The sequence below is a fragment of the Bicyclus anynana genome, chromosome 19, assembly GCF_947172395.1.
Source record: "Bicyclus anynana chromosome 19, ilBicAnyn1.1, whole genome shotgun sequence".
NCBI lineage: Eukaryota > Metazoa > Arthropoda > Insecta > Lepidoptera > Nymphalidae > Bicyclus > Bicyclus anynana.
Window position 1 is genome coordinate 15,423,545 of NC_069101.1, and position 13,641 is coordinate 15,437,185.

General features: G+C 47.0%; 1 protein-coding gene across 1 annotated transcript; it reads left to right on the plus strand.

Annotated features, from left to right (window-relative positions):
- The first annotated feature begins 2,704 nt into the window (after nucleotides 1-2,704).
- Nucleotides 2,705-13,383, plus strand: LOC128199185 (microsomal triacylglycerol transfer protein). Its single transcript, XM_052887570.1, has 5 exons — nucleotides 2,705-3,544; nucleotides 3,877-3,975; nucleotides 4,551-4,853; nucleotides 7,972-9,039; nucleotides 12,489-13,383. Exons 1-5 carry the CDS (start codon nucleotides 3,128-3,130, stop codon nucleotides 13,167-13,169), a joined length of 2,568 nt encoding a protein of 855 aa, XP_052743530.1. The 5' UTR covers nucleotides 2,705-3,127; the 3' UTR covers nucleotides 13,170-13,383.
- Nucleotides 13,384-13,641: the final 258 nt, after the last annotated feature.

Below are 13,641 nucleotides of genomic sequence, written 5' to 3' on the forward strand. Positions count from 1 at the left end.
TGCATGATGTGACTACCTTTAAGTAAAGTTATATGTGTTTCTATACCCTATTTATTAAGTTTTTTCTGTATACATGTAATTTTGTTGGTGGTTCAAATAATAAATAAATAAATAAATAAAGAACGCTGCATTTTATTCCAATTAAAAGTTTTATTTTTATCAAACAGTCAGGACCTTACCTCTGGCTCAATCGCTTGACGCGCGGAGCCATATAACCAAAAGAAGAAGAAGAAGGGCCTTACCGGATGATTCTATTTACGAATAAAAACTCCTTCGTTATAAAGTAGGCTAGTACTTGGCTAGTACTCGTAACAGACAATAATTAAAAAAACAAAATTACTTTAGCCCTTAGAGGCTAATATGCTTGTTTAGCCCCGCCGTGGAGTGGTAATATGACAATGTTTTTGAGCAAGAGTAGTGAAAAAGTTCTTTGTCTTCATCTAGTGAGAATGGTGATCCTAATTGGGAGATGGATGAAATTTTCAATCTGTTACCATCAAAGTTGAGACGCATTTACTTAAATACTTACCTACGAAAAATTTAATAAATGGAGAAAATAATAACGAATGGATTCACTTACGAAAGGAGTTTTTTATTAACTATTATCTCCTACGTTTACCTCACATACTCATTATTCATCTTCACAGTAGTCGGAAATTATGTTACCGGGTAAAAGCATCTCCCTTAATATCCAAAATTGGAGACTGTGTACATTTAATTTTCAATTAAAATTAATCATTGAATATTGTACTAAACTGTTTTATTTTCTCGCAATCGTAGTAAAAAGCAGAGTGTAACACGTGGGGCGAAACCCATTATAAACTCGGTTTCTATTTAGGCGGCCCTCGCCTTACGTCTCGGGCCCTAAAAATACCTCGTATATCTTTTAGGGTCTTTTTAGCCCCTTAAAATCAAAATCAAAATCAAAATTCATTTATTTCAAGTAGGCTCAATTTACAAGCACTTTTGACACTTCAGTTGACTATTTGTAAAGATTTCCCGCGGGATTTGCAAAAATAAAACTTCACACGAACGGAGTCGCGGACGTCTGCTAGTGCTATCATAGAATCATCATAGGATATCTTTGCAAACTCGTTCTGTTAATATCAAAGTCAAAGGAATCTGTAGCCATGTGGCACGTCCTACGTATATAACGTAACCTATAGTTCATAAAATTCAGTTTCGTAGACGAAATACAATATACAACATTTCCACGCGGACGACCGCGACTTCCTCCGCGTGAAAATCGGTGAAACCTTACAAGTTTAAAAATGATGTGCTAAACTTGCGAGAGCCTTAGAACTTCTAAGTCTGGTCCGTTCGCAAAATTGGTTTGTAAAGAACGTCTACCAACTATAAATTTTTCTGCCTACCCCTACCCTACCCTACCACTACCCCAACCCTACCCCTACCCTACCTCTACCCTACCCCTACCCTACCCCAAACCTACCGCTACCCTAACCCCTACCTTACCTACACCCTACCCTCATCCTACCCCTACCCTCCCCGTACCCTATCCCTTTCCTACCCCTATTCCACCCATACCCATACCACTTCCCTATCGTACCCGTACCTCTACCCTACCCCTACCCCACCCCGGCCCTACACCTACCCTACCCCTACGCTTCCTTACACGTACCCTACCCTACTCTATAACTTCTCTATCTTACTCCTACCCTTAGCAAAATCGGTCCAGCCCTTCGAGAGTGGTGCGATAACCAAGGGAAATAGAGAATTCTATGCTAATATTAAAAAGAGGTAAAGTTTGTGTGGTTGTAGGAGGCAATCTCTGGATCTACTGGACCGATTTGGATTTTTTAAATAGAAAACTATGTTATTTGCGAGTGTCATAGGCTATGTTTGATCCCCATATTCACACGGGAACGGGAACTACGTAAATGAAAGCGCGGGGCGTCAAATAGCGGAATTTCTGCGTCTTTTGGAAATTTTGTATTATCTCCGAAACTATTTAAGTAATTAACATACTGTAAATTGCAAATCTTATCTCCATAATATCCTTGTGATTATTAAATAATTTATTTGAATAAGGATTAAAGTTTAGTTATATAAATAATGACGTAAACCTAAGTATATAAAATTATAAATTATTAAAACACAAAAGGCACTATATCTATCTGCTAATATATAGAAGATAGATATATGGTGTCGCGAACTTTTTTGTAGAACTTTTAAAGATACATTAATTTTAATTTTACACAATAGTTAAAGCTGCGCATGCGAATAAGTCTGTTTAAGAGGATTTTCGGTTCGACCTGTATGACAAAAACTGTGATAACACGTCTAATATATATGATACCAATATAAAATATAGCCTATAGCACTCCCCGATAATGTAGCATTCTACTGGTGAAAGAATTTTTGAAATCGGACCAGTAGTTCCGAAGATTACCCCATTTAAAGAATGTTACAAACTTACAAACTTTACCTCTTTATAATATTAGTACCTACATAAATATACAATGTAAGTAAACAAAAAAATGTGCCAGCTCAGTGTAGTAGCTGAATTCGAATTACTTTCTGCGGTGATTTTTTAAGCCACGTAATATATCTATAGTATAAATATAAAATATCGTTGTTCTTCCCCAATTTACGGAATTTCATTTCGATTTGTAGGGAATTTGGAAAATAGGTATTGGCAGCGGTCGACGGTGGTTGTCACTTTGTCAGTTGTCAATAGTATCTACTAATCTGTGGTTGTCAACTTGTCATTGTCATGTCATTTGTCAGATTTGACTTGCACCGTGCTCGGTCGTGCAAGGTTCGCCGGCGCAGCGGCTAGCGCTCAGCGCAGCGCCAGTTGGCACTTGGCAGTTTAAGTTTACTTCACCCAGACTCAATACATAATAATAATCAGCAGTCAGCTTTGAAGTTTGAACTTGTGCTCCGAACTTCGGAGGTCAACCGATAACTTTGAAATTGCCTTTCGGTTTTTTTTATTTTTAATAGTTTTTCATTGAATTAGTTTAGTTGACAGTAGTGTAGTGTTTATCGCACGCGTTACCAGTCGGGAGTGTTCGCGAGGGTGTATCGTTCCAGTGAACCGCAAATACTGCGTGTTGCGCATGCACCGGTGTGCGGCCGGTAGCGAGCGGACGCACTCGCCGAGATGAGGGCGGCGGCGCTGCTGCTGCTGCTGGGCGCGCTGCGGGCGGCGCGGGCGACGAGCGCGGTGCCGCCCGGCGCGCCGGCCGCCTACGCCGTGGACGCCACGACGCTGCTCAACGCGGCCGAGCGGCGCGACCGGGAGGTCAGCCACAAGGTGCTGGCCACGCTGCGCGTGCTGCCCGCGTGGGCGGCGGGGCGCGAGCTGCTGCTGCGCCTGGAGCTGGCGGCGCCGCGCCTGCACGCGCGCGGCAAGCACGCCAACGCGGAGTACCGGCCCGTGGAGTCGCTGTGGGACTCGCTGCCGCTCGGCGTGTTCTACGCGCACTTCGAGCGCGGGCTGGTGCGCGCCGCCTACCTGGACCCGGCCGAGCCGCTCGACGTGCAGAACTTCAAGCGCTCGCTGCTCAGCGTGCTGCAGGTGAGGCACGGTGCAGCGGAGTGCTCCTGTGCTCAGCCGGTGGTTCTGACGAGTCCCGAGTTGCAGACCCAAGTCGGGCTATAACATGTTGAGCTTTTTAATCTTTCAACAAATTTTCAAAATTGCCCAAAATATGGTAGTCAGGTGTGTAACACCCCAGCCTCTCAGTCATCTACTGTTTTTGTCATAAACATCTGAAGGTGAAGATATAACACAGTAAACATCACCTAAACACCAGTACGCAGCTCCAGATGTCTACCACAAGGTGTCTGCTGTCAGTGATGTTCAGCTAAGCTGTCTCCGGCAGGTCTCAAAAATCAAACTGTTTCCAGTTCCAAGAGGTGGAGGGGCTCGTCAACGAGACAGACGTGTCGGGTGAGTGTGAGGTGCAGTATGAGACCTTCTCCGAGGACAGCTTCCGGAAGATCAAGGTGAGGTTACACTTGTTGTTGTTCAAACTTGAGTACCTACTAATAGTTAACAGGCAACTTTCTCTTGACATCCATTCTCAATTAATTTTGTTATCTTGTGGGGATACACGGATAACATGCCAGCCTATCTAGAAGTTGTCTCCGCACACTCAGTAGTGTATAGTGTAGTAGTGAGTATAGAGAAAGAAAGAACTGCACACACAGTACATTTCATGAGGCAGATGAAGTTATAAATATAAAAGAAGTCCACTATATTTTAAGAAAATTCGTATATATTTTGGTAATGCTACATTCTTATCTCATAATATTACATGAAGGAATGTAATACTATGGAATGATATTAGAAATAATAGATGGAAATCAATGTAATATTTGTTAGATTGCAAAGAGTGTACAATTTTGTTTTTGTATTTAGATAATCAAGAAATTCCAACAATTTAATTTAATTATTAAATTCGAAAGACATAGGGAGTGTTTCTCATAATGTCTATGTTTTAATTTCTCATATTGTCCTATGTCTGTCAGATTTAGATAGTAAGTGTAGAGACCATGTCACAAGTGTTGCGTGTGCGCAGCGCGGCTGCGTGTGCGCGGGCTGGGGCGCGGCGGACGAGGTGCGCTCGCGGCGCGCCGTGCGCTACTCGCTGGCGGAGGGCGAGCTGCGCGAGCTGTACGCCGACGAGCTGCACGAGCTGGGCGAGGCGGCGGCGGGCGCGGGGCTCAAGGCGCGCGCCTTCCTGCGCCTGACGCGCGAGCAGCACGCGCCGGCCGCGCCCGCGCGCGCCGCCTCGCTGGCCGCCGCGCTGGCCGCGCTGCCCGCCGCCCTGCGCGCCTCGCCGCTGGCCGCGCAGCCGCCCGACCACCTGGCCGACGATGAGGTATCACTTATCGTGGTCACTTATTCATTTATTCCTTCAATGAAAAGAAAAATCAAACTGTGCAATTGTCTTTCACTATAAAATGTACGAACAAGGTATACCCGAGTGACTGCAGTGTAGTTACTCGTATATTAACCCATATCAACCCGTGCGGATTGGCAGACATCACACACGCAGAGCATTAAAAAAATTCTCTGGTATGCAGGTTTCCTCACGATGTTTTTCCTTTTCCTTTACAGTTTGAGACACATGATATTTAATTTCTTTAAATGCACACAACTGAATAGTTGGAGGTGCTCACTCTGGACCACATTTGAACCTACACGCTGCAGAATCAGAGGCAGTGGTCCACAGGGCTATCTCGGCCCAGGGGATATTAATTATGTATGTATTTAAGTTTTACTACAACTTATCATAGTGGCAACAACAGTAATAACTCAGTATATCTATTGTATAAGTATAACTTAATTTAAAAATAATGAGTGTGGAGACGTGCGCGCCGCGACCGACACGCGATAAGCGATCTCAGTATAACATAAACATAAGCGAGATAAGCGAAGCGCCACGTCAGTCGCCGTGCCGCTCGCCTGGGTCAGACGGCCAGCGACGCGGCGCCGGCCAGCGGTCAACTTCACTGCTCGCAGAGTTGCAACAATATTATCTTGTCACTGAACTGACCCGAGTCGAATGTCGCCACACGATCGGCGTCTCGTCGCCCGCCGGCGCGACGCGAGCCGAGTGTCTGTGTATAACTCCATCTCTGTTCCTTCTGAACATTTTCTTTGATTTTTTATCTATCCTACAAAATACGTATTAAAATTTGACGGCCGCGTGGCGCAGTGGGTAGTGACCCTGCTTTCTGCATCCACGGCCGTGGGTTCGATTCCCACAACTGGAAAATATTTGTGTGATGAGCATGGGTGTTTTCCAGTGTCTGTGTGTATTTATACATTATATAAGTATTTATATGTAGTATATAATTGTATATTAATATTATAATTATAATATCAACTATCTTAGCACCCATAACACAAGCTACTCTGTATGCTTACTTTGGGGCTAGATAGTGATGTGTATTGTTTAAGTATATTTATTATTATTTATTATTATTAAGCCTAACATAATGCAACACAAACACAAACCATAATGCAACACACACCACGATTTGTTTCACTGTACACTGATGGCTAGTAAAATTACTTATACAATACTAGCGGAGCCGGACAAGCTACACTTTGACTTAGTGCACTTCTTTCCTATCCCTATTTCCTACGCTACACTGCCCTACCCCTACCTTACCCTACCCCCATCCTACTGTTTTTATTTAGAATAGAATAGAATAGAAATCATTTATTTGTTAACACAACACATAACTACATAATAACTTAAAACTAATACATTTACATCGTAATAATAACTTAAAACTAATACATATATATATAGAAAATATGTTGTGCCAAAAAAATGGACCTGACTCAGATAAAATATTTCACACTAATAAGTATCATATACTATACTATATTTACAACTATACTAGGCGGCTATATTTTATATTAGTATGATATATATTCGCCGAGTTAACACAGTTTTTGTCATACAGGTCGGACCGAAAATCCTCTTAAGCAGACTTATTCGCATGCGCTGCCTTAACCATTGTGTGAAATTTAAATTAATGTATGGAGGCTTTGTGTATCTTTAAAAGTTCTACAAAAAAGTCCGGGACACTATATATTTATCTTCTATATATTAGCAGATATAGTACCTTTTGTGTTTTAAAAATTATAAATTTTATATACCTTGGTTTGCGTCATTATTTATGCTACATAACTTAAATCCTTATCAAAATAAATTATTTAATAATCACAAGGATACTAAGGAGATAAGATTTGCCCTTTATAGTATGTTAATTAGTTAAATAGTTTCGGAGGTAATACAAAATTTCTAAAAGACGCAGAAATTCCGCTACATGACGCCCCGCGCTTTCAGTTACGTAGTTCCCGTTCCTGTGTGAATATGGGAATCAAACATAGCCTATGACACTCGCAAATAACGTAGCTTTCTATTGGTAAATCAATCTTTCAAATCGGTCCAGTAGATCCAAATATTATAATTTTAGCATAGAAGTCTCTATTATCCTTTGTCATCGCACCACGCTCATAGGGCTGGACCAATTTTGTTAAGGGTGTGGGTAAGGTAGGGAAAGTATAGGGTAGGGTAGGGTAGGGTACAGGTAGGGTAGGGGTTGTGTAAGGGTAGGGTAGGGGTAAAAGTAGCGTAGGGGTAAAAGTAGGGTAGGGGTACCCTACCCCTATAGAAGATAGGGCAGGGTAGGGGAGTGTATGCCTAGGTTAGGGGTAGTGGTAGAATCTTTACAAATAGTCAACTGACGTGTCAAAAGTGCTTGTAAACTGAGCCTACTTGAAATAAATGATTTTTGATTTGATTTTGATTTGATTTGGGTAGGGTAGGGGTAGGGCCTAGCCCTATCCTAGGAGTAGGGAAAGGGAAGATTACGGGTAGGGTAGGGGTAGGATACAGTTAGGGTACAGATAGGGTAGAGGTAGGAGATCGATCCTGAAGCCTATTTTTTATTTTTTGTCTGTCTGTTTGCCTTTTTTTTTCACGCTGAAACTACAGAATGAATTCAAATGATACTTAAGTCGATTTGAGACCCTAATACGTAGAAGGATAATAGGATACATTTTGTCGCGAAAACAAAATCAGAAATGGGTGAAAGTTTATACGGAAAGTCCTAAAATGACACTGTGGACTATTTATTAGGTATAAGTTATAAAACTTGCAAAATAGAATGTGAAATAGGGGTTGAAAGTTGACATCGATTTTTACGCGGACGAAGTCGCGGGCGTCCGCTAGTTATTTATAATTTATAAGCAGGTCGATAGTATTTTTTACGGACAGAAGAAATAATTTTCAGAATTTTTAGATGCCGCATTAATTAGATAAATATTTTTTTTTGTTTCGCTTACTTGTTTACAAACTAAACATAGACCATACAGTAAAAAAAAACAGTCAATAAAAACACCTGGAATTGAATTCATATCCAGTGTAAGCTGTCAATGTCAAACCTTAACGTCACTTTAACAATGACTGTAATCAGGATCAGGTCGCGGCGCCGACCGACGAGGAGCTGAGCGCAGCCGCGCGCGACGCCGCCGGCGGCGCCCCCGGCCTCGGCGGCTCGCTGCGGGCCGCGCGCGCCGCGCTGCTGCTGCTGGCGGCGCGCGCGCGCCTGCCCGCGCTGCTGCACGACGGCGCCGACGCCGAGCAGCTGGCCGGCGCGCTGGCGGCGCTGGGGCTGGCGGGCGGCGCCGCCGACCACCGCGCCGCCGTCGCCTTCCTGCGCCTGCGCCAGCGAGACGCGCCGCGCGCCCTGGCGCACGCCTACTTCGCGGCGCTGGCGCAGGCCGAGCGCCCGCACGACGCCGCCGCCGAGGACGCGCTGCGCCTCGCCGACGAGCTGGCCGACGACGAACTGCGCGAGAGCGCGCTGCTGGCCGGCGCCGCCGCCGCCGCGCGCGCCTCGCCCGCCGCTGCGGCCGCCGCGCACCGCCTGCTGGCGCGCTCGCTGGCGGCCTGCGCGCACGACGAGTGCCGGCGCGTGTGCCTGGCCGCGCTCGGCAACCTGCGGCGCGCCGAGGCCGCCGAGCTGCTGCTGCGGCATGCGGCGGGCGGCGGCGCGGCGGCGGGCGCGGCGCTGGACGCGCTGGACGCGCTGCTGACGGCGCGCGGCGCGCTGCCGGCCGCCTGCCTGGCGCCGCTGGAGCGCGCGGCGCTGGGCGCGGGCGCGCTGGAGGCGCGCGCGGCGGCGCTGGACCTGCTGCTGCGCGCGGCGGCGCCGGCGCCCTTCGGCCTGCCGCGCGTGCTGCTGGCGCTGCGCGGCGCACCGGCCGAGCTGCGGCGGCTGGCGTGGCAGCGGCTGCGCGCGCTGGCGGCGGAGGGCGAGCCGGTGCGCCTGCTGCTGCGGCTGCTGCCGGCCGAGCTGCGCGGCTGGGACGCGCAGGCGCCGGGCGGCACGTCGTCGCTGCTGGTGCGCGAGCTGGCGCGCGGCGCGGGCTGGCGCGCGGCGCTGGAGTCGCGGCAGGTGGCGAGCGGCGCGCTGCTGCGGCGCGGGCGCGTGCGGCTGCTGGTGCTGTCGCCCGCCAACCGCACCGACGACACCGTCACGGTACGTCGGGGACACACACAGACACACACACTGTGATAGACTGGAGCGTGTTCAGAAGCGTTTTATTTTCTCGGAGCCGGTCAGCCCGCGCCCGCTCATCCGATATGCTCAGTAGCAATACTGACTTTACTTGTATTTCATTGTCCTCTTTTAAAAAGCTCATCAAGTTTACTTAGTGATTAAGGATTAGTTTGGTGATTTTTACATTTATATTATTGTCTCGTGTAGTGTTGTCGTTAAGTGCCGTTTATGATAATTTATTATAGTACAGTCATTGTAGGCCAAAACTAGCCCCAACCTACGGTTTCGTTGAACCTCCGTAGATTTATCTGTCCTAATCTGTCATTTTTATTAAAATAATCTTCACCTCCAAGAAGTGGTGACTTCCACCTCCAGCCGGGCTAGCATGAGCAAGGGATAAAATTTTTATCCACCCATTATATCCACTGACTAAGGATATAAATCCACCCGTCATAGCATGGCCACAAGGGAAAGACAAATTAATCCCCGATTGACATTACGCGTGGAGATCTTTTCCTCGACTATGACATATGGAGTGGATAAAATGATATACTTTGGGACTTTTGACATTTAAACGCGATAAATTTATCCCTGTGAAGTTGATGTGGGGATAAAACTTTACTTAAAAAAACAATTATGTCTCGCATGTTTTGGTCTTTAACAATTGCTTCGCAATATGGGGTAGGGTAGGGGTAAGGTAGGGGTGGGGGTGGGGTAGGGGTGGGGTAGGGTGGGTGGGGGAGGGTTGGTGTAGGGGTGGGGGAGGGGGGGTTAGGGGCGGGGGAGGGGTGGGGGAGGGTAGGGGTAGGGGTGGTGTAGGGGGGGGGGTGTAGGTTTGGTGGGGGAGGGGGGAGAGGGGGGGTTAGAGGTGGGGTAGGGGGGGTAGGGCAGGGGTAGGGTAGGGGTAGGGCAGGGGTAGGGTAGGGGTAGAGGTATAGAAGGGTAGAGTAGGGATAGAGAACAAGTGCACTTATGTCAAAACGAAGCTTGACCGGATCCGCTAGTATGATAGATACTATAGATACCTACTACAAACCACCGCAAAAAACAATCACCAAACAAAACTATGCCAACAGAAAACAGATAAATAATATGCACAAAAAAACCAAATATTATCAAATTTACGTTTATTTCGGACTATTAATATACCTAATGCCAATTTATAAGATACTAGCGGACGCCCGCGACTTCGTCCGCGTAAATTTCGATGTCAACTTTACTACTACCCCTACCCTACCGTACCCCTACCCTACCCTACCCCTACCCTACCACTACCCCAACCCTACCCTACCCAACCCCTACATCTACCCTACCCCTACCCTACCCTACCCCTACCCCCACCCTACCCTACCCCAAACCTACCCCTACCTTACCTACACCCTACCCCCATCCTACCCCTACCCTCCCCGTACCCTATCCTTTTTCCTACCCCTATCCCACCCGTACCCCTATCTCACGCCTATCCTACCCCTACACTACCACTTCCCTATCCTACCCGTACCTCTACCCTACCACTACCCTACCTCTACCCCTACCACTACCCTAAACCCGGCCCTAAACCTACCCTACCCCTACGCTTCCCTACCCGTACCCTACCCTACCCTGTAACTTCTCTATCTTACTCCTACCCTTAGCAAAATCGGTCCAGTCCTTCGAGAGTGGTGCTATGACTAAGAGAAATAGAGACTTCTATGCTAATAATATAAAGAGGTAAAGTTCGTGTGGTTGTAGGAGGTAATCTCTGGATCTACTGGACCGATTTGGAAAATTGTTTTACCAATAGAGAGCTACGTTATTTGCGAGTGTCACAGGCTATGATTGATCCCCATATTCACACGGGAACGGGAACTACGTAAATGAAAGCGCCGGGCGTCATATAGCGGAATTTCTGCGTCTTTTAGAAATTTTGTATTATCTCCGAAACTATTTAAGTAATTAACATACTGTAAAGGGCAAATCTTATCTCCATAATATCCTTGTGATTATTGAATAATTTATTTTAATAAGGATTAAAGTTTAGTTGTAAAAATAATGACGTAAACCTAAGTATATAAAATTAATAATTTTTAAAACACAAAAGGTACTATATCTGCTAATATATATAAGATAGATATATGGTGTCGCGAACTTTTTTGTAGAACTTTTAAAGTTACATAAAGTCTCCATACATTAATTTCAATTTTACACAATAGTTAAGGCAGCGCATGCGAATAAGTCTGTTTAAGAGGATTTTCAGTCCGACCTGTATGACAAAAACTGTGATAACTCATCTAATATATATGATACCAATATAAAATATAGCCTATAGCACTCCCCGATAATGTAGCATTCTACTGGTGAAAGAATTTTTAAAATCGGACCAGTAGTTCCGAAGATTACCCCATTTAAAAAATGTGACAAACTTACAAACTTACAAACTTTACCTCTTTATAATATTAGTATAGATATACAAATGGGTTGACAAGTTTTTCCCTCCGTTTATCCACCGGGGATATTATATCCACCGACGTGCCCATGCGCGGTGAGTGGATAAAACGAGTGTGGGGGATAAACGTTTTATCCTCTCCCCGTGGATAAATTTCTCCCTTGCCCGTGCTAGCCCTGCAGGGCAAAAGCGCAAGATGGTATCCTCCACCTATTCATCAATTTTCATAAAAATCGATGGAGGTTCAACGAAAACGGAGGTGAAAACCCCCATTCACTGTACTATTGTAAGAGTGCTGTGGTCACACCTAGAAGGTGCAATCGTACTTAATACGTTTTATATATATATCGGGGCATTGACCATATTCCACTTCTGATATCGGCGGAGCCGTACTAAATACTAATTCTGATAACGGAGAAGCCGTAGCCCCAGCGCAGGCTCCAAGCTTTATGTGTCAAGGATGGCAAGATACACTAAGAAACACTATCGATCATTATTGGAACAACCATTTTACTTACAACTACAGTTCTACCCTCTATATTGATCAAGTATAGCGCTGATACTATCAGATGTAAACCAGGGTTATCTATGATAGAGCAAGGAGTCAGCCACCAGCTGATGTCAGACTTGTAACTGATCCAGTTGGGTTGAAGGGCCCTTTTACAGTATACTAATACTCCCCCATTCTCAGCTGGTGTTGGCTCCTAGCTAATTAACTAACAATGCAATGGCCTTACTTCTATTAACTCACCCACTGAAGTTCGGTATACTATCACTATTTTAACACTGCACCAAATGGAAGACGAGTATCCATTCCAAGAACTTGATTACACTGAACTACTCTACTGAATGGATGAAGAAATCGGCCAAGTGGCAGTCGGCCGCGCACCGGGTTCCGTACAAAGATTTGCTTGCGAGAAACGAGTTTCAAAATGTGCAGCTTAAATTGTTGTTTCTTTAGATTGCGTCGACAGGAGTTTAATATTGAACCGTGTCCGCGCAGGTGGAGCTGTGGACGCGCGGGCTGGGCGCGCTGGCGGGCGGCGCGGCCGAGGGGGACGCGGGGGGCGAGGCGGAGGAGGCGGGCGCGGGGCTGGCGCTGGGCGTGGGCGGCGCGCGCCTGCGCGAGCTGCCGCTGTTCCGCGGGCAGGCCGAGCTGCTGGGCCACGTGTGGACGGGCACGGGCAGCGAGCCCACGCCCGTGCTGCGCGCGCTGCGCCCGCTGGCCGGCGCGCGCGCGGCGCTGCCGCTGCTGGGCGGCGCCGCGCTGCGCTACCGGCGCGCCGCGCTGCTGGCGGCCGCGCTGGACGCCGACGCCACGGTGTCGCTGTGGGCGCGCACGGCGCGCGCGCGGCTGGCGCTGCGCGTGGCGCTGGCGGCGAGGGCGGAGGCGAGCGCGCGCGCGGCGTGGGGCGCGCTGGCGGCGCACGCGGCGGCCGAGCTGGAGCCGCGCGTGCGCGTGGACGCCGACCTGGACTTCTACGACGGCGTGGCGCTGTGCGTGCGCGCGCACACGGCCGCGCACGACCACGCGCGCAACGTGACGCTGACGTCGCGGCTGGGCGCGCCGGGCCGCCGCGTGCGCCGCTCGCGCGCCACGCGCCTGCCGCTGGCGGGCCGCACGCTGGCGCTGGGCGCGCCCAACGACGCCACGTGCCGCGCCATGGGCGCCCGCGGCGACTGAGCGCCCCCCGCTGGGCGCCCCCTGCTGTGATTTCCAATTCCAAAGTAACAGAGACTGTCTGAAAATCTCATCTTTTATATGACGTTTTAATTTTAAATATTTAAGTAATCTTTAAAATGTCTGTTTTTAAATATTTTACTGTGAATAATTCTATGCATTTATATATTTAAGATAACAACCAAATGATTTAAATAAAATGTTCAATTGATATAAACTATTTTTATTACATTTACCGACTGTACAGGGTTGTATCAAAATCGTTCACGCTTTAAATTATCTTTTTGTAAAATGATCAGTAAATACATAGATTATACATAGATTTACGACTCGATACGAGTTTAGACTTTTAATTCTATGATTTTATATAAACATGCAAAAATAAATGTTCAAAGCTTTCTGAAAGTCTTCAAGTAAAATGCTAATTTCTGTACTTTTTCAAAATCTAGATACAGTACTTTCGGAGAAAACAGAC

Coding starts and splice junctions, on each gene's coding strand:
- LOC128199185 (XM_052887570.1), top strand. CDS start 3,128: ATGAGGGCGGCGGCGCTGCTGCTGCTGCTGGGCGCGCTGCGGGCGGCG. Junction 3,976..4,550: donor ACAGCTTCCGGAAGATCAAG/GTGAGGTTACAC, acceptor GCGTGTGCGCAG/CGCGGCTGCGTGTGCGCGGG. Junction 4,854..7,971: donor ACCACCTGGCCGACGATGAG/GTATCACTTATC, acceptor GACTGTAATCAG/GATCAGGTCGCGGCGCCGAC.